This window comes from Eschrichtius robustus, chromosome 13 (genome assembly GCF_028021215.1).
Source record: "Eschrichtius robustus isolate mEscRob2 chromosome 13, mEscRob2.pri, whole genome shotgun sequence".
NCBI lineage: Eukaryota > Metazoa > Chordata > Mammalia > Artiodactyla > Eschrichtiidae > Eschrichtius > Eschrichtius robustus.
In genome coordinates, this window is record NC_090836.1 from 28,633,602 (window position 1) to 28,656,237 (window position 22,636).

General features: G+C 35.0%; 1 protein-coding gene across 1 annotated transcript in view; it reads right to left on the reverse strand.

Annotated features, from left to right (window-relative positions):
- The window catches only part of SYT10 (synaptotagmin 10), a 75,647-nt gene that overhangs the window by 24,303 nt on the left and 28,708 nt on the right, over positions 1–22,636 (reverse strand). The window contains exon 3 of the mRNA XM_068560861.1: positions 15,759–16,326. Within this exon, the coding sequence (XP_068416962.1) occupies positions 15,759–16,326 (568 nt within the window). The remainder of the gene's footprint in view (positions 1–15,758; positions 16,327–22,636) is intronic.

Here is a 22,636-nt window from a genome sequence, read left to right on the forward strand (position 1 = left end):
TACCACCAGATGCAGCCCTGCTCACCAGAAAGACAAGATCCAGCCCCACCCACCAGAACACAGGCGCCAGTATCTTGCACCAGGAAGCCTACACAACCCACTGAACCAAAATCACCCACTAGGGGCAGACACCAAAAACAATGGGAACTACAAACCTGCAGCCTGTGAAAAGGGGACCACAAACACAGTAAGTTAAGCAAAATGAGAAGACAGAGAAACACACAGCACATGAAGGAGTAAGGTAAAAACCCTCCAGACCTAACAAATGAAGAGGAAATAGGCAGTCTACCTGAAAAAGAATTCAGAGTAATAATAGTAAAGTTGATCCAGAATCCTGGAAACAGAATGAAGAAAATAAAAGAAACATTTAACAAGGACCTAGAAGAACTAAAGAGCAAACAAATAATGATGAACCACACAATAAATGAAATTAAAAATTCTCTAGAAAGAATCCACAGCAGAATAACTGAGCACAAGAACGGATAAGTGACCTGGAAGATAAAATAGTGGAAATAACTACTGCAGAGCACAATAAAGAAAAAAGAATGAAAAGAATTAAGGACAGTCTCAGAGACCTCTGGGACAACATGGAACACACCAACATCAAATTATAGGGGCCCCAGAAGAAGAAGAGAAAAAGAAAGGGTCAGAGAAAATATTTAAAGAGAGTATAGTTGAAAACTTCCCTAATATGGGAAAGGAAATAGACAATCAACTCCAGGAAAAGCAGAGAGTCCCATACAGGATAAATCCAAAGAAAAACATGCCAAGACACATATTAATGAAACTAACAAAAATTAAATACAAAGAAAAAATATTAAAACCAACAAGGGAAAAGCAACATGTAACATACAAGGGAATCCCCCTGAGGTTAACAGCTGATATTTCAGCAGAAATTTTGCAAGCCAGAAGGGAGCGGCAGGACATGTTTAAAGTGATGAAAGAGAAAAACCTACAACCAAGATTACTCTACCCAGCAAGGATCTCATTCAGATTCGATAGGAAAATTAAAATTTTACAGACAAGAAAAAGTTAAGAAAATTCAGCACCACAAAACCAGCTTTACAAAAAATGGTAAAGGAACTTCTCTAGGCAGGAAACACAAGAGAAGGAAAAGACCTACAATAACAAACCCAAAACAATTAAGAAAATGGTAATAGGAACATACATATCGATAACTACCTTAAATATAAATGGGTTAAATGCTCCAACCAAAAGATATACACTGGCTGAGTGGATACAAAAACAAGACCCATATATATGTTGTCTACAAGGAACCCACTTCAGAGCTAGGGACACATACAGACTGAAAATGAGGGGATGAAAAAAGATATACCATGCAAACGGAAATCAAAAGAAAGCTGGAGTAGCAATTCTCATATCGGACAAAATAGACTTTAAAACAAAGACTATTACAAGAGACAAAGAAGGACACTATATAATGATCAAGGGATTGATCCAGGAAGAAGATATAACAATTGTAAATATTTATGCACCCAACATAGGAGCACCTCAATACATAAGGCAAATGCTAACAGTCATAAAAGGGGAAATCGACAGTAACACAATCATAGAAGGGGATTTTAACATCCCACATTCACCAATGGACAGATCATCCAAAATGAAAATAAATAAGGAAACACAAGCTTTAAATGATACATTAAACTAGATGGACTTAATTGATATTTATACGACATTCCATCCAAAACCAACAGAATACAATTTCTTCTCAAATGCTCATGGAACATTCTCCAGGATAGATCATATCTTGGGTCACAAATCAAGCCTTGGTAAATTTAAGAAAATTGAAATCATATCAGTATCTTTCCGACCACAACACTAAGAGACTACATTTAAATTACAGGGAAAAGTCTGTAAAAAAATACAAAAACATGGAGGCTAAACAATACACTACTAAATAACCAAGAAATCACTGAAGAAATCAAAGAGAAATCAAAAAATACCTAGAAACAAATGACAATGAAAACACGACAACCCAAAACCTATGGGATGCAGCAAAAGCTGTTCTAAAAGGGAAGTTTATGGCAATACAATCCTACCTCAAGAAACAAGAAACATCTCAAATAAACAACCTAACCTTACACCTAAAGCAATTAGGGAAAGAACATAAAAAACCCCAAGTTAGCAGAAGGAAAGAAATCATCAAGATCAGGTCAGAAATAAATGAAAAAGAAATGAAGGAAACAATAGGAAAGATCAATAAAACTAAAATCTGGTTCTTTGAGAAGATAAACAAAACTGATAAACCGTTAGCCACACTCATTAAGAAAAAAAGGGTGAAGACGCAAATCAATAAAATTAGAAATGAAAAAGTAGAAGTAACAGCTGACACTACAGAAATACAAAGGATCATGAGAGATTACTACAAGAAAATATATGCCAATAAAATGCACAACCTGGAAGAAATGGACAAATTCTTAGAAATGCACAACCTGCCGAGACTGAACCAGGAAGAATTAGAAAATACAAACAGACCAAACCCAAGCACTGAAATTGAAACTGTGAGAAAAAATCTTCCAACAAACAAAAGCCCAGGACCAGATGGCTTCATGGGTGAATTCTATCAAACATTTAGAGAAGAGCAATGACCTATTCTTCTCTAATTCTTCCAAAATATAGCAGAGGGAGGAACACTCCCCAACTCATTCTACGATGCCACCATCACCCTGATGCCAAAGCCAGACAAAGATGTCACAAAAAAAGAAAACTATAGACAAATATTACTCATGAGCATAGATGCAAAAATCCTCAACAAAATACTAGCAAACAGAATCCAACAGCACATTAACAGGATCGTACACCATGATCAATTGGGGTTTTTCCCAGGAATGCAAGGATTCTTCAGTATATGCAAATCAATCAATATGGTACACCATAATAACAAACTGAAGGATACAAACTGTATGATAATCTCAATAGATGCAGATAAAACTTCTGACAAAATTCAACACCCATTTATGATAAAAACCCTGCAGAAAGTAGGCATACAGGAAACTTACCTCAACATAATAAAGGCCATATATGACAAACCCACAGCCAACATCATTCTCAGTGGTGAAAAACGGCAACCATTTCCTCTAAGATCAGGAACAAGAAAAAGATGCCCACTCTCACTCTTATTATTCAACATAGTTTTGGAAGTTTTAGCCACAGCAGTCAGAGAAGAAAAAGAAATAAAAGGAATCCAAATCGGAAAAGAAGTAAAGCTGTCACTGTTTGCAGGTTACATGATACTATAAATAGAGAATCCTAAAGATGATTCCAGAAAACTACTAGAGCTAATCAATGAGTTTGGTAAAGTAGCAGGATACAAAATTAATGCACAAAAATCTCTTGCATTCCTATACACGAATGATGAAAAATCTGAAAGAGAAATTAAGGAAACTCTCCCATTTACCCCTGCAACAAAAAGAATAAAATATCTAGGAATAAACCTATGTAAGGAGACAAAAGACCTGTATGCAGAAAACTATAAGACACTGATGAAAGTAATTAAATATGATAAAAACAGATGGAGAGATATACCATGTTCCTGGATTGGAAGAATCAATATTGTGAAAATGTCTATACTATCCAAAGCAAACTACAGATTCAGTGCAATCCCTGTCAAGCTACCAATGACATTTTTCCCAAAACTAGAACAAAAAATTTTACAATTTGTATGGAAACACAAGAGACCCCAAATAGCCAAAGCAATCTTGAGAAAGAATAATGGAGCTGGAGGAATCAGGCTCCCTGAGTTCAGACTCACCTCTAAAGCTACAATAATCAAGACAGTATGGTACCGACACAAAAACAGAAATATAGATCAATGGAACAGAATAGAAAACCCAGAGATAAACCCATGCACATGTGGCCACCTTACCTTTGTTAAAGGAGGCAAGAATATACAATAGAGAAAAGACACCCTCTTCAATAAGTGGTGCTGGGAAAACTGGAGAGCTATATGTAAAAGAATGAAGTTAGAACACTCCCTAACATTACACACAAAAATAAACTCAAAACGGTTTAAAGACCTAAATGTAAGGCCAGACACTATCAAACTCTTAGAGGAAAACATAGGCAGAACACTCTATGACATAAATCACAGCAAGATCCTTTTTGACCCACCTCTTAGAGAAATGGAAATAAAAACAAAAATAAACAAATGGGACCTAATGAAACTTAAAAGCTTTTGCACAGCAAAGGAAACCATAAACAAGATGAAAAGGCAACCCTCAGAATGGGAGAAAATATTTGTAAATGAAGCAACTGACAAAGGATTAATCTCCAAAATATACAAGCAGCTCAATATCAAAAATACAAAGAACCCAATCCAAAAATGGGCAGAAGACCTAAATAGACATTTCTCCAAAGAAGATATACAGATTGCCAACACGGGAAAGGATGCTAAACATCACTAATCATTAGAAATGCAAATCAAAACTGTAATGAGGTATCACCTCACACCCATCAGAATGGCCATCATCCAAAAATCTACAGACAATAAATGCTGACGAGGGTGCAGAGAAAAGGGAACCCTCTCGCATTGTTGGTGGGAATGTAAATTGGTACAGCCACTATGGAGAACTGTATGGAGGTCTCTTAAAAAACTAAATATAGAACTACCATGCGACCCAGCAACCCCACTACTGGGCATATACCCTGAGAAAACCATAATTCAAAAGGACACATGTACCACAATGTTCATTGCAGCTGTATTTACAATAACCCGGACATGGAAGCAACCTAAGTGTCCATTGACAGATGCATGGTAAAAGAAGATGTGGCACATATATACAATGGAATATTACTCAGCCATAAGAGGAAACACAACCGAGTTATTTGTAGTGAGGTGGATGGACCTAGAGTCTGTCATACAGAGTGAAGTAAGTCAGAAAGAGAAAAACAAATACCGTATTCTAACACATATATATGGAATCTAAAGAAAAAAAAAATGGTTCTGAAGAACCTAGGGGCAGGACAGGAATAAAGACGCAGACCTAGAGAATGGACTTGATGACACAGGGAGGGGGAAATGTAAGCTGGGCCGAAGTGAGAGAGAAGCACTCACATATATACACTACCAAATGTAAAATAGATAGCTAGTGGGAAGCAGCTGCATTGCACGGGTAGATCAGCTTGATACTTTGTGACCACGTAGAGAGGTGAGATAAGGAGGGTGGGAGAGAGACTCAAGAGGGAGGGGATATGGGTATATATGTATACATATAGCCAATTCACTTTGTTATACAGTAGAAACTAATACAACATTGTAAAGCAATTATACTCCAATAATGATGTTAAAAAAAAGAAAAGAAAAAGATTCGAAAATTTTAACAATGTAATGGTTCTTTTTGTGGTTGAAGGCCTTGTCTTATTATCAAGAATTTAATGGACTAATTTAGCTTCCCTTAAGGTAATAAACACACAAAACATCTTAGACACATGGCATGGTCTAAGAAGGTTACAGGAAATTAAACTGTTTGTAATCAGGAATCATTTTCTTTCTTTGTGGTATCATTCAGGGATACAAGAAGAAACAAACGACACACACAAATTAGAGTAATTCCAGAGGACTTAATGATGGGCCCATCTACAGTGATGTGAGCAGGAAGTAGGGAAACCACAAGAGATGCTGTGGTGCCCTGGTGTGGGTAAGAGTAGAGGTGGTAATGACCCCTACGTCTGAAAGGGCAAGGGGGTGGGGACATTTACCTGAATTCAGAAAGAAGTGGTAATAAGAATAGCCTACTTTGAGAGGAACGGTACCCTCAGATAAAGGACATTGCCATCCTGAGGCAATCTCTCAGAGAAAGATCTAAAGAGAATACATATCCAAATGTCATTCTCCTTCTGTCCTAACAGTTCTTGCCAGAACTCAGAGAGCAGAGAGTTTGCAGACAAACAGGCCAGCCACTTAAGGCACCAAACAAGGTGAAGAATATTGGAAAGGAACATACAGAAGATAACCAGCATCATTAACTCTTGAGGTTTTATAAGATACACTTTATAAGTGCATGCAGAGGTTGGTGAGGGAAAAAAGAGGAGGAGACGTGCCCAGTGGAAAAGGAACAGTCAAGTCAGGTGGGAGATGAGGGACATGCTAGGTATCAGTGTGAGTATATATATCATAAAAGAAGAAATAGTATCTACTCACTGAATCACAGCATACAGTAACTAAATAGATTTAAATTATCTCTCACACAAAACTTTCCGACCTAAATAGAAAAGCATACCACCTAAAACTACCTTCACTATTATAATAGGACATAGCCATTTTTAGCACCAAGATCTTCTTTCCTGTTTAATATGTCAACTACAACAACCAAAACCATATCCCTGTGATATCATTCTGTTTATACTTCTTGACCGCTAATGTATACTGAGCATTTGCAAATGTCTGGCTCTATGCTAGGCACCTATTTAGTCTATTCAACAAACTATGGTTCACCTTCTCATAATCCCCATTTTGCAGATAAGATAGTTAAGACTTAGAGAGATCTAGTAACTTTCTCAAAGACATACAGATAAATGACACAGCAAGGATGCAAAGCCATGGTCAGTTTGTTCCAGAGTCCACAACAATGATTATATTAGCCTTTTATTAGCAGTTTAAGTAGTACATTCCTGTAATATTCATTACAGCATTCTGCTGCACAAAACAAAAATTCAAAGTTAAAGCATATCTAAAAGTTAAATTTTGAATCATAATATTTGAGGTTGTTTAAAAAGCAAGATGATTTTTTTTTTTTTGCCTATATTCATAGCATCTACATAATTTCCAATTTAAATTCCTACATTGTTCTAAATGTAAAGAGTGCAATTGCCATGTAGGTTGTCTATCATTCATGGGCCTCTATCTCTCTCTGTCTTTCTCTGTCTCTGTCTCTGGCTGTAGTTAAGAGGAAGTGAAGTCTAGTCACTAAAGAACTTAGGCTTTGGTGATTTATTGAATACGGAATATTTATGAGACAAAGTCCCTTTTAACAGTCTGTTGTTAAAAGTTGAGTAGGTGTTGGGGTGAAGGGCAAAATGGCAGGATAAGAAGACCCTTAGCTCACCTTCTCCCAGAGACATACTGAATCTACACTTTACATATACAGTACTTCCTCCAGAAGACCTGAGGACTGATTGAACAGCTACTGAACATAGAAGGACCATATAGAAATGGGTAGGAAAGACAGAGACATGGTATCTATGGGCACCACACTCTCATTGCAGTAACCTGCAGTAGGGAGGGATATTGCTGAGGGGCCCGGGCACAGACTCATCTGCTCTGGGATACCATGAAAAAAATGGCAGTTTAAAGAGCATCTAAACTATATGAGAAGAAAATCCATTTACTAATCCTAGAGATTCTGCCAAATGAGCAGGACACTACTGGACCCCTCTCTGGGGTCAGAGGTACCAGGGACTCACCACTATTTGAGTCCCTCTGGGACTCCTCCCAGCCCATGCCCACTCCAGCACCAGCCCCAGCCATCCTGCCAAGGTGACATCCAGTGTAGCACTCCCAAAGTACTGCCCTCCAGACTGGCCCAAACCAGCTTCAGTGCCCCACCAAGGTGGCCTCAGGCACAGCACTACCCAGAAACCACACTTGGCCTGGACTGCTCCCACTCCAGCCAGCCTGCCAAAGCCACTAGGCACAAGCAATCTACACAGGAGATTCAGCCACACAGGCAACTCCATCAAGACTGTAGAGAATTAGCTGTTTTGCCTAATTCATAGAAACAAAAACTAAAGTCAAACAAAATGAGGAGACAGAAGAATATGTTCTAAACAAAAGAACAAAATAAAACCCCAGAAAAAAACCCTAATGAAATGGGAACAAGTAATTTAACTGAAAGAGTTCATAGAAACAGTCACAAGAATGCCCACTCAACTCAGGAAAAGAATGGAAAAATTCAGCGAGAACTTCACAAAGACTTAGAAAATATAATAATGAATCAATCAGAAATGAAGAGTACAATAACTGAAATAAAAATACACTAGAGGAAATCAACAGCAGATTATATGACAAAGAAAAACAAGCAATCTAAAAGATAGAATAGTAAAATCACCCAATCAAAACAGCAAATAGAAGAAAGGATTTTCTTTTTTAAATGGAGAGTTTAGGGGACCTTACCTCTAGGATAAAAATCAAGCATTATAATTTACAGAGTTCCCAGAAAAAGGAGAGAAAGACAAAGAGACGGAAAATGTATTTGAAGAAATAATGGTTGAAAACTTCCCTAACCTGTGCACATCCAGGTATAGGAAACACTGACAGTCCCAAACAAGATGAACCTAAAGATATCCACACCAAGGCATATTATAATTAAAATGGCAAAAATTAAAGATAAAGAGAGAATGATCAAGTTGGATTCATTCCGGGGATGCAAGTATGGTACAATATACACAAATCAATCAATGTGATACAACATATTAACAAAACAAAGGATAAAAATCATATGATCATCTCAATAGATGCTGAAAAACCATTTGATAAAATTCAACATTAATTTATGATAAAAACTCTCATCAAAGTGGGCCTAGAAGGAGTATACATCAACATACTAAAGCACATATATGATAAACCCATAGCTAATATCATACTCAATGGTGAAAAGTTGAAAGCATTTCCTTTAAGATCAGGAACAAGACAAAGATGCCCATTCTTGCCACTTTTATGCAACATAGTACTGGAACTTCTAGCCACAATAATTAGTCAAGAAAAAGAAATAAAAGTCATCCAAATTGGAAAGGAAGGAGTAAAACTGTCACTGTTTTCAGATGACCTGACACTATATATAGTGTCAAAGACTCCACCAACAAAGTAGTAGGACTGATAAAAGAATTCAGTAACATTGAAGGATAAAAAACTAATATACAGAAATCTGTTGCATTTTATACACTAATAACAAACTGTCAGAAAGAGAAATAAAGAAAAACATCCCATTTAAAACTGCATCAAAGAGAATAAAATATCTAGGAATAAATTTAACCAAGAAGGTGAAAGACCTTTACTCTGAAAATTCCAAGACTTTGAGGAAAGAAATTGAAGACAATACAAATAAATGGAAAAATATACTGTGCTCATGAATTGGATGAATCAATACAATTAATATGTCCATACTACCCAAAGCAATCTACACACTCAGTGCAATACCTATGAAAATACCAATGGCATTTTTCACAGAACTAGGACTAATAACACTAAAATTTGTATGGAACCACAAAAAACCTTGAATAGCCAAAGCAATTTTGGGAAAGAAGAACAAAGCTGGAGGTATCATGCTCCCTGACTTCAAACTATTCTACAAAGCTACAGTAATCAAAACAGTATGGTACTGGCACAAAAACAATCAACGGAACAGAATAGAGAGTTCAGAAATGAACTTACACTTAGCTAGGCAATTAATCTACATCAAAGGAGGCAAGAAAATACAATGGGAAAAAGCTTCTTCAATAAATGGTGTTGGAAACCTGGACAGCTACATTCAAAAGAATCAAACTGACTACTCTCTCACACATTATAAAGAAATAAACTCCAAATGGATTAAAGACCTAAATGTAAAAAACAACACTATACAATTCCTAGAAGAAAACAGGCAGTAACTTCTTTGATATTGGTTTAGCAATATTTTTTTGGATGTGTCTCCTCAGGCAAGGAAACCAAAAGCATAAATAAACCAATGGGACTAGATCAAACTAAAAAAGCTTTTGCACAGGGAAGGAAACTATCAACAAAACAAAAAGGCTGCCTACTGAGTGGGAGAAGATATTTGCAAATCGTATATGTGATAAGGCGTTAATAGCCAAAATATACAAAGAACTCATACAACCCAATATTGAAAAAGCAAACAACCTGATTAAAAAATGGGAAGAGGACATGAATAGACATTTTTCAAAAGAAAATATACTGATGGCCAATAAACACATGTAAAGGTGTTCAACATCACTAATCATTAGGGAAATGCAAGTCAAAAACCACAATGAGATACCACCTCACACTTGTCAGAATGGCAATTATCAAAAGACAAGAAAAAATTTTTGGTGAGGATGTGGAGAAAAGAGAATACAATGCTGGTGGAAATTGTAACTTGGGGCAACCACTATAGAAAACAGTGTTGAGGTTCCTTTAAAAAATGAAAAAAATAGAACTACCATATGGGCCAGCAATTACACTTCTGGGTATTTGTCTGAAGAAAAAAAAAAACAAAAAAAACACTCTTTTGAAAATATATATGCACCTCTATGTTTATTGCAGCATTATTTACAGTAGCCAAGATATAGAAGCCACCTGTTTCCATTGATAGATAAATGGATAAAGAAGATGTGGTATATATGTATACAATGGAATACTACTCAGTCATAGAAAAAGAATAAAATCTTGTCATTTGCAATAATATGGATAGAACTTGGGGGTATTATGCTAAGTGAAATAAATCAGAAAGAGAAAGACAAATACCATGTAATTTCACTCATATGTGGAATCTAAAAAACAAAACAAACACAATAAAACAGAAATAGACTCACAGATACAAAGAACAAACTGGTGCTTACCAGAGGGGAGGGACAAACAACCTAAAATTTACATGGAACCACAAAAGACCCAGAATTGCCAAAGCAATATTGAGGAAAAAGAACAAAGCTGGAGGCATAACCCTTCCAGACTTCAGACAATACTACAAAGCTACAGTAATCAGAACAGCATGGTATTGGCACAAAAACAGACAAAGATCAATGGAACAGAATAGAGAGCCCAGAAATAAACCCACATGCCTACGGTCAATCTTCAACAAAGGAGGCAAGAATATACAGTGGAGAAAAGACAGTCTCTTCAGCAAATGGTATTGGCAAAGCTGGACAGCCCCACGTAAATCAGTGAAGTTAGAACACTCCCCCACATCATACACAAAAATGAACTCAAAATGGCTCAAAGACTTAAATGTAAGACATGACACCATAAAACTCCTAGAAGAGAACATAGGCAAAACATTCTCTGACATAAGTTGTAGCAATGTTTTCTTAGGTCAGTCTCCCAATGCAATAGAAATAAAAGCAAAAATAAACAAATGGGACCTAATAAAACTTATAAGCTTTTGCACAGCAAAGGAAACCATAAACAAAATGAAAAGACAACCTACGTACTGGGAGAAAATATTTGCAAAGATGCAACTGACAAGGGCTTAATTTCCAAAATATACAAACAGCTCATACAACTCAAAAACAAAAACAAAAACAAAAACCCACTCAAAAAATGGGCAGGAGACCTAAATAGACATTTCTCCAAAGAAGACATAAAAAGAAGACAACAGGCATGTGAAAAGATGCTCAATATCACTAATTATCAGAGAAATGCAAATCAAAACTACAACGAGGTATCGTGTCACATCTGTCAGAATGGCCATTATTAAAATGTCTACAAACAAATGCTGGTGAGGGTGTGGAGAAAAGGGAATCCTCCTACACTGTTGATGGGAATGTAAATTGGTGCAGCCACTATGGAAAACGGTATGGAGTTTCCTTAAAAAACTAAAAATAGAGTCACCATATGATCCAGCAATCTCACTCCTGGGCATAAATCCAGAAAAGAGGAAAGCTCTAATTTGAAGAGATACATGCACCTCAATGTTTGTAGTGGCACTATTTACAATAGCCAAGACATGGAAGCAACCTAAATATCCATCAACAGATGAATGGATAAAGAAGATGTGATATATATAGATAGATATACACACACACATATATACTCATACAGTGAAATAGGAATAATACTTAGCCATAATAAAGAATGAAATAAAGAGATTGTCATACTAAATGAAGTAAGTCACACAGAGAAAGACAAATATTATATGCTATCACTGATAAGTGGGATCTAAAAAATAGTATAAATGAACTTATTTACAAAACAGAAATATTCAAAAAAATAATATTTGATAGACCCTTAGTTAGAAGATAATAGATTCAAACATTTTATAGCTATAAACCAGGTCAATGTGGTTACACACACACACACACACACACACACACACACTTCCATGAGAATTCCTAAGTGTCTAGAACATAGTTGGTGCTGAAAAAAATGTTATTTGAATAGATGAGTAAATAAATAAATATGCAAAATGAAGTGGTTCTGTTCATAAGGAAAGTTTTTCCTTACCTATGTAAACTTTCAATGGATTCTTGAGTGTGTATAAGAAAACTACATTTATATATTCAAAATACATTTGTCCTTATTATACAGGACTTTTTGAAAAAAAGTTAATTAAAATCTGAATAATATTATTCTCACATAGTTTAAGCATAAAATGTATATAAAGCAATATGTTGCAAATCATTCCTTCTCCATATTCATCCAGCTTCTACTATTTTTGCCAATAGGTAACAACTATTATTAAATTCTTATGTCTCCTTATATAGAACTTTTTTAAATATATAACTGAATATGAATATATATTTCTCTTTCCCATTACAGAAGTAGAGGCATAGGGTACACACTGTCCTCCAATGTGATTTTTCCCTATGTTGGAGATACTTCTGTTAGTTGAAGAGCTGACTGGCTTGCCATATTTGTAATATACAGCTCTAAAGTGAAAACTAATTTTTTGCACAGAATAAAGACATGCCTTTATTGTTTTCTTTTCATTCAACCTGAAATTAACAAAAAACCCCTGATAATTCCTGTTAAAAATATTAATCCCTCTTGCATAGAAATAATTTATTGGTAATAAAATTATAAATACATGATACGTGCCTCTTGCTTCAACCATTTAGGATTTTTAACAATAATTTTAAATTATTTCTGGTTTATTTTACATATGAAATTGTGTTACACACTGAATAATTTTTAATTTGTGCTACACACTGAATAATTTTTGCCTACAGAAAGTAGTTAATGTCAACAAATATAACCAAGCATATCAAAAAGTACATCATTGCACTGTTCTTTTTTTCTTCTGGGAGATTTGTACTAGCATACATTCTTTCACTTGACCTTATATGCAAATATGCTAAGTTATTTATTCAACAAGTATTTAGTGAGGGCATACGACTACATTACTTTCTTTCCTTTCTCCTTCTTTCTAGAACACTCTATAATTTCTGTGTGAAATTACTTTAAATTAAAGATGTGTGAGTAGGAAAAGACAGTTTCTTAAGCAAATTTCAACTCATTATTTTTTTCATTTTTATTAATCTGAGAATATAAAATTGTTTAATAATTTTTCAAAAGCTTAAGAGAAGTTTTAATTAAATACTACATTAACCATAAAGATGATACTGGTGTATACTGTGAACTTTGGTCCCGTAGTCAAGAAATTTAGGTTTCATCAGTATCTTCGCAACAAAAAAGTCATAAACGGTATCTAGAACAGTGTGTGGCTCAGTGTTCCAGTTAAAGAGAAATGTCATTTGACTAGAATAATTTAATAATACACTTTATTATCTGCATACTTCCTTTCATATCCAGAATACTGAAATGGAAATGTCTATGCTGTGGAAGGCAGAATAAAGGCATCCCTAAAGATGGCTGCTTCCTAATATCCTGACCTGACTATGCTACCTACATGGCAAAAAGGACTTTGCAGATGTAATTAAGATTATAAACCTTGAGATGGGAAGCTTTTCCTAGATTGCTCACGTGGGCTAAATCTAAACCAAGGAATGCCCGTGACTGCTAGAATCTGGAAAAGGCAAGGAAATGGACCACCCCTAGAGGCTCCAGAAAGGAAGAGAGCCCTGCCAATACCTTGATTTTAGTCCAATAAGACCTATGTTGGACTTCTAACCTACAGAAGTGATAAACTTGTGTTATTTTAAGACACTACATTTGTGGTAATTTTTACAGCAGAAATAAAAAAATTAATACTTCAAGCACATGGGAAAGTTGAAAATAAAATTGAAGAATTCATTAATATTTACCAAAAAAACAGTTTATGTTCTATTAGCAGTCAAAAATTGAAGATTCCACAAGGGATTCTTACTGTTTTTTAAGGACCAGTATGGCATACAAAAACTTATGAATGTAAAAAAATAATCCACTGTCAATCACCTATAAAATTATGTTAAATTTTTAGACTTCATTTAGGGGTTACTTACCTGAACCCAAATATATTAACAGAACAGTTTTTATGGTAACATTTGTTGCATCCCTAGTACTTACAGTACGTCAAACACAGAGTAGGCAATGAGCAAATATTTGTTGAATGAATGAAGGAAGGACTAATATAAGATTGGTGAATCAAGAGAAATAACCTAACAATTAATTATTATCTGCATTTGTAGAATTCTACAGAAGATGTCATATATTTAAAACAGTAAAATTCACTCTTCACCACTTTTATCCCTGTAGGAATATAAGTAATAAAGTGAAAAACAATATGAAATCAAAAGAGCCCCAATGTGCCTTTAAAATATAATCCAGTTTGTTCCCTAATAGATTATCACAGTGGAGGCCATGAAATAAAAACCTAACAACTAAAAATGTTTTGATGATGTAATGTAATAAACTGACAGTATAAATTTTTATTTAATTTATCCATATAATTTATAATGAAAATTTAATAACCCTAAATAGTGGTTGTACTTAGTAAAACATTTATAAGAGGAAAATACAAAAGGAGCTATTTTGAATTAAAAAACAGTTTTCTTATTTTTTAAATAATCCCTGTCACTGTCCAAAACTTCAACATTTCTAGTTTATAATTTGTGGTAAAACTTAGACAAAAGATGTTAAGACAACCTGGTAGTAAAAAAATTAAATGCCTTCATTTAAAAACTAATAAATGAAAAAAATTTAGCAATCTAACATCCAAAGAGACCAGTTCCCTAATTCTGTTTCTCCAATTCTATTCTGGACAAATAATCTTGAATAAAAAGATTTATGTATAGAGAATGCAACAAATTTTTAGTCTAACAAAATTTATGCCTAATTCAAATGTCCCACAATAAAAGAATGGTTAGGAAAATGGATCATATATTTCAACATCATGTACTAAAACATATATAGCACGAAAAAAATGAGTGTGAAAAAATGTAAACTTAGTTTGATCTTAATTATTTTAAAACATTCATAGAAAAAAAAGTAGAAAGCAATATGCCAAGTTTTTACATATAATTCATGGCATTATGGATTAATTTTATGTTTTTTACCCTGTTTCTAAAATTTTCAATATTAAATTATTTTATAATCAGAAAAAGCATTTTGTAATGAAAAGGAAAAGTTCTAATGTAAACAATTACTTCTTGATCATTCAGCATTTCAAATGCTATAATCATATCAATTCAACAAAAGCTCCTGAAGGAATGGGCTGTTTTAGACCAAATCAGGGAGTTTCCAGTGGCATCAAAGTACATTTTAGGTTTAATCTGAGGAACGAAATCATCTTAAATAATGAAAGTCAATAATAACTATGAGGAAATTGGGTGCTGATAATAGGTTACAGATAAATATTTTACAAGAGAAAAGGCCTACTATTTTTGGCAAATTCCAAGAAATGTCCAATACAGTGAAGTAATGAATTTCCCCAAACAGGAAGTGTAGAAACAAAGGTTAGATGTTGAAGGAAAAGATTTTTTATTTATACAATCACTAATGTTACCTACATAGTGTTAAGTGTTTGAATTATTATGTATGTATGTAATCACATACTCTGCAGGTCTTTAGGATATAAATTCCATAATTTGTAGAACTAATGTGGGTAAAAATTAGTTTTATGTATCACTGCAGGTCAAATAAAAAGGAATACATTGGTGGAATTATAACTTACTGTGGTAGCACAATGAATATCTTTCCATACTGTGGCTTCCCTGGAGAGATCAGAGGCTTCAAACAAATTATCAAAAATCACTTCCCCAATCATGTCATGTCTAGAAAATCTGTCAAAATCATACACACCGAAATGTAGTTTTCGGTTGCTTAGTTGATCATATGCTACAGGAAACTGAAAAGTTTCATCAAACACAGGATTTAAAGTTTTTCTGTGCACACGGGTCTGAAATTTCTTTTTCCTATCTGGAAGAAGATACATCTTCACATAAGGGTCAGAAGTTCCTGTGAAGTCTTTAGCAGGGAGATCTAAGGCTTTGATAATTTTAACAACTAGAAGTTCATTTTCATAATCATACTGGAGGGTGAAGTTAAGCTTCCCACAGGTTTTGACATCTTCTTTCTTGTTGCCCTCAGAGTCAACTGATTTCTGTTTGTAGAGCTCTGGTTTTATTCTCCCAATGCTGGTTGTTGTTTCTCCTCTTTGTAAAATGGGTTCTGTGCCCATGCCAAAATCAACACTGGAAACCTGCATTTGCCTTGGTAGGTGTCTTCTGAAGGAATTGTGTCTGTACACACACACATACACACAAAATCATTTAAGTAGATCATTTTGATGATAATGTTATATACAGTGGCATATAAACTCTCCCCCACACCCAGGATAATGGGAACATTATATCTACAGTAATAAACAGATGGATACACACACACACACACACACACACACACACACACACACACACACACACACACACAGAGTTATTTTTGAAAAACCAGGAATGCAATATTCAAAGAAAAATTCTCCTAAAATTATAGAAACACCTAAAACACACATACGTACATTTTTATGAGCTTTTGGTATTTTTATGTACCATAATAAGCACAAAACATTTAAACACAATTGTAAAGAAAGATGATTACCAAAAAAGTTCAATATTCTACAAAATGTTACCTGGGTGTATCTAGATGTAAACATTATGTAAACAAATCATTCAGATGGCTGGTTTCTTTTCATCTGGATATTTTGGTCTTATGAATTTCCCATTTTAGTGATGACAATATTAAAAAACATAAGTCCACATATTCTTACACTGTGTTATTTCTAATACTTAATATAACTGAATGTGTACTTTTCAAAAGAATATATAGTTATGACAGAAAAAATGAGTACATTTTCCTTTTTTCAACATGGAGTGGGCTTCAGAAACTCTTAAGGATTAAAAGACTGTAGAATTTTAGAGTTTGGGGCTAAATAATAGTTCTTAAAATTCAAACTGAATTTCCTATACTCACTGTTACTATTTATCTCTCCATCGTTTCCAGAACATTAGGTATATCAGCTTACTAATGGATCATAAATGTGACTAGCATTAAGATCTGCTTCTCTTATACTTTCTCCATGATTTCTAGCGTGAGCTATGTCAACTTATGTGTTTCCTCAAGGTCTGGTTCAGGTCTTTTGTTCTTTTCTCTTCTCAGTCACTCCATCAGACTAATAATCAGTTTTGGGGCTATAATTACTACCTTTAACCTGGTGATTCCCTAGATATATCTCAGATAGACAAAATTCTAGTTCCATATCTCTTTGTCTTGAAGGGGGATTTCTAAACAATTGTCCTAATTTTGCCCCAAACTCAAGCAAACTCATTATTTTCTCTATTTTGCTTTCAAACCAGTTCACTCTTCCACAATCTCTGACAATAGCTCTAACATTTTTATCAGTCACTTAATGCTTGGAATCCTGCAGTATGCTTGTTTGAATCACTTTTCCTTTATTTCATGGGATTTGCTTAATTTTCTAAGTCCTGTTGATTTTTTGCTTTGAGACATCTCATATAATTGTCCATTCTGCTCTATTTCCATTGTTATTTGGTCCATATCCTCATCATCTCATACTTTGCTTTCTACAGTAGCCTTCAGCTTGGCTTTCCTTCTTTCATCTCTCTCTTAAATTCAATGTCTCTCCAGCACTTACTTCAAAATCCTTTACGCTTGTTGTTATACCTTTTTCCACTTGATCATAATTGAAAAATTATTTCTATATAAAGAAACAAACTAGGATAACTTTATCTCAGATGAGAGAATAAGCTCCTAATTAAAACTATACTGAATTTAAGACCCAATATTTTAGTTTCAGTATCTAAGTGAGTATATATGTAAAAGTCTTTACTAAGTTACTTAAAACTTGAAGTGATCTGTTTCCTCAGATTGATCTCCAGATTGATTCCATTTTAATGCATTGAACATGCTATGAAATGTATTTTGATCCTGAATCTATTCCAGATATACAAGATCATGGGCTTAAATTAGGGTCAGGGAACCATCAGGGAGCATTTAAGAAATAATAAGAATTTAAAAAGGAATACAGGTATTATGTGTTGTTGTGAATTATTAAAGAGGTCTAGTATAATCCAGTTAATATATTCAATATTCTTAAGAGATTTAGAATATTTTACTAAACAATCTAATATTTCTGCCAAAATCACTTTCACTTATGCAACAATTTTAAATTATATTTTTATTTTTGTGAGCAAAAAGCCCCCAAGAAATTAATTCCTTATTTTTTATAAATTGATCCATAATTTCACCTCCCTTATGTTTTTCAACATAATAAAATTTAAGCTTCTATCCTCTCCCTAAAAAAATCAATAATTTATTTCTGATGCCACTGAATATAATTGGGCAGCTGTAAAGCCCCTTCTAACAAGAATCAAAACGTAGTAACATTTTTGTTCTAGTAAGCCAGTGCCCTAATTATGGAGTAAATAGTTCATGTTCTAAGTCACAGTTTAGCTAGTCAGTTAAGAGAAGCTTTAATTATTACAATGTTAAACTATTGCCATGACAACACAGATCCTCTTTATCTTCTTGAATTTTTTTTCTCTTTTGGAATGACAGTGGTAAGTGTCTATTTAGTCTCACACAAACACCAACCAATTAAAGTACAGGCCATTTGACTGTTACTGACCCCACGCTTACCCTTCAAACCTAGGAAGGCACCACATAAGTACTCTTCCAGATGGAGAAGGAAAAACTTTTCCCACCCTGAAACATCTGAGAGTAACTACTAGATATAGTCAATATTATCTGATGCCATAGGAATAAAATGTATTAATATGGTAATTTTCAAATATTTTTTTCACCAACAGATCCTTTCTTTCAAAGAAAATCAGAGACCAGAAGTTCAACACGTACGGACAGAGCTGCTTTGGTTAATGTGTGAGTAGAGTCCTGGAATCTCACTGGAAACCATGCCAATTTTTCCACACTACCCAGGAGAAAGCACTTGAAGAGCATTACATTGAGATGAGATTAAAAAAATGCTGGACTGAAATCAGACTATAGTTTGGTCCCAGCCTCCCTATGGAGTAACAGCAACTTTGGGCAAGTCACTTCACTTTTTTGATGTTTACTTTCCTCATCCATAAAACCGTCCTTTCATAGTTGTGAAGGTCAAATGAGATATTACAGATAACTTTGAAACTTACTATTTTTCATACTGCTAATAATTATCATTAGAGTTTAGGACACATGGAGCTGAAGGGCAAATGCCATAATGAACTCTCTGGTTCTGACAATCTCAAATCTAGGTTTCCTGTTTGGGGATACGGAGTTGGCACAAAGTCATTCTTGTGTGAGCATGTCCTGGACTACCACCCTGGACAACAGATTCCCTCTGACTCTCACTTCTCAGCCACAGCAGTTCTTTTTTCCTTAAGTGGGAAACCTATATCCTCCTACTCTTACTTGCAGTGTCTTTACTATTAAATTTATCTTAGGTACTGCTTGAGAAATAAGAGGTAAAAAGCAAAAATATATTAAGCAGCATTTTATTTGTTTATTCAATATATTTACAAGGAGTTCATCTCTCTTTGTTTTAATATTGATATTTATATAGGAAACTATCACCATATATTAAAAGTTGTAACCCTGTTTTATAGCTAAGGAGGCTCAAATAATAAGACTAAATTAATTTTCTGGTAAACAAAGTTTTCATCTTTATTTGTTTCCTATTTTTTCCATTCAATTTGAAAGAATGACAAGAGTGACTCATTCAGCACAAAAATATCTGAGCATATACCATGCAGGGCACTATATACATGAAGGCAGACTAAGTTGTATAATATACCACAAGGAATTTTTGAAATTAATTCATTGTCTGATGTCAGCACAATCCTCTATATCTTTAATCTCTTCTTTAACTGTTCGTCTCACGTTATTGCTCAGTAGAAGCCTGATTCTTCTCCAAGGACACTGTTTGCTCTGTGCCCCTCTCATGTGGTGGTTGATATTTTTGCAATAATGCTTGTTCCACTGGTCCTAGAAGTGAAGGAGTTGTCCATTCCTCTTGTCCTTCATTACCACATTCACATCATTCTCCCTGAATACACCACTCCAGGCTCTAAAGCTCAAGTCAACAGATCATATCCCCATTACCACTTATTGTTAGTAATTTACTAATACTCAAATCACTCCCTTTAAAGTGATTTAAATAACTTGGTTCACTAACTCTCTTTGACAATGTTTTTGCTTTGATTCCTAGCAGTGAACAAGTTTCTTCCAACTACTTGGCCTCTAGGTTCTTTTAATTCCTCTCCTCCAATGATGTTCTCTATTTACCTCAGTTACTACCATGTGCATAGCCAGATTTTGTCATTATTATTAGCTGCAAACTCTCCACAACCCCAATTTCATGCATGCTTCTCTCTGAGCAACACCTCTTTCCAGCTCACACCCTCTTATAGTCCAATTCAAATAACTTTTCCAACTCACAAGAACCTCCAATACATTGATTCTATCACTATTTCATAATCCCTAGTTCCTTGATATCACTTTTCCCTCTTTATCCAGTTTCAATTCCATTGTTAATCAATAGAGCCACTCTCACACATACATTCCCAATTCTCTTGTTGCTCTCTACCTTCTTAGTTGCAGGGCAAAACCACAGTCCTGGTTGAATTCAACTTTCCATCATTTCTACACCTGTACATGTGCAAGTGAATACAACTAGAGAAAAACATAAAAGAACTCTCAATGTTCCATTTTAAATTCATGACCACATTCCTCATTAAACCCTAACACTGAACAACAAACCGTTCTCCCTCTCAATCTCCTAGATTCACAAGACTGTTTCACACCTTCTCACCTTTCTTCAAACCTCTAACACCTTCCTCATTCCCAATCTCAATTAATGACCTTACTTCCTATTTCACTAATGAAGTTGAAGCAAAGAGCAGAAACCTTCTACCTCATCAACCCTGTTATCAACGTCTGTATCCATATTTTTTACCTTTCTGAGATGATTAATTACCCATGCTATTACCTAAAGCCAATCCCTTCACTTGTATATTAAATCCCATTTTCTCTCATGTCACCTTCAAGACTGCTCCTCTTTGCTTCCTGCATTATTAATTCTGCCTCTTTGCTGGATTATTACCATCAGCACAAGAGGATACTGTTATTTCTGCTATTTTAAAGGAACCTTCCATTCACTCTACTTCCTCTCTCTGTACTGCTGTTTCTCTAACACATCTGCAGCAAAACTCCTTGAAAGAGTTGAGGATAGTACATCCACTATCCAATTTATCTTCTCCCATTCTATATAAACTCACTCTAACTAGTTTTTCACATACCAATTCTGACATAATAGCTCTTGAAAATGTCAATTATGTCTCCCCGACATTGCTAAACTCAGCGGTCAATCCATGGTCCTCACCCCACTTGACCTTACAATAGTTACCTGACAGTTAATCACTCCTGATTGTTTACATACTCTCTTCACTTGGCTTTCAGGTTATACCCTCCTGGTTTTCCTTCTACTTTACTAGTCTTGACTTCTCAGTCTACAATGCTGTTCCTGATGTCTTAATATTGGAGTACTTCTGGGATTCATCTCTGGTTTTCTCTTTCTTATCTACACTCACCTCTCTGAAGATATTATCTCCTGGCTTTGAACACCATCTCTATGTGGACTCCAAGTTTACATATGTTTCACAGATTCTCTCCAGAATTTCAGAGTTATTATCTGGTTGCCTACTCAATTTTTCCACTAAGATTTCTAACAACTTCCTTAAACACAACAGTTCCATATCTCCTGTTTTTGGCTCTCAAACTCACTCCATTCACAGCCTCATGTTTATCAATTTTATCTTTCCAGATGCTCAGGCCAAAACATGCAGTCATTCTTGACTCCTCTTTTCTTACTCATATGCCCAAGCTAATGTGTCATAGTCTGTTTGTTCTATCTTCAAAGTATATCCTGAATCCAGCCAGGATATAAATATATATATCCATCATTAACTACCATCTCCTTGGTCTGAACCACCATCACTTCTGGCCTGGATTACAGCCTCCATAGTGGTCTTTCTGCTTCTATCCTTTTGCCTCCTTCAATGTTTATACTCAAAACAACAGAGTAATCCTTTCAAAACAAGTTAGATCATGGCACTCTTCTGATTAAAAACTCTCTGGTGGCTTCCCATGTTACTCAGAGTAAAAGCCAAAAGTGGTTTGGGTCCTACTACCTCTCTGATTTTTCTCCTAGCATTCTCCACCTGGCTCTCTCTGCTACACCTACACTGGCTTCCTTGCTGTGGTTGGGACACAAAAGGCAGATTCCACCTTCAGGACATCTGCAGTGGTTGCCTCCTCCACAAGGAAAGTTCTCCCCAAACACCCGCATGGATCACCCTTCCATCTCCTCATTCAGACCCACCAACCCCTTTATTTTACACTATTATTTTCTACAGAATTTATTATCTTCTAAAACATCATGTAACTGACTTAGTTATGTTGTTTGGTTCCTCTCCACAAGAATGCAGGTAGGGAATTTTGAGTTTTGTTCCCTAATGTGTATCAAATGTCTAGAAAAATGCC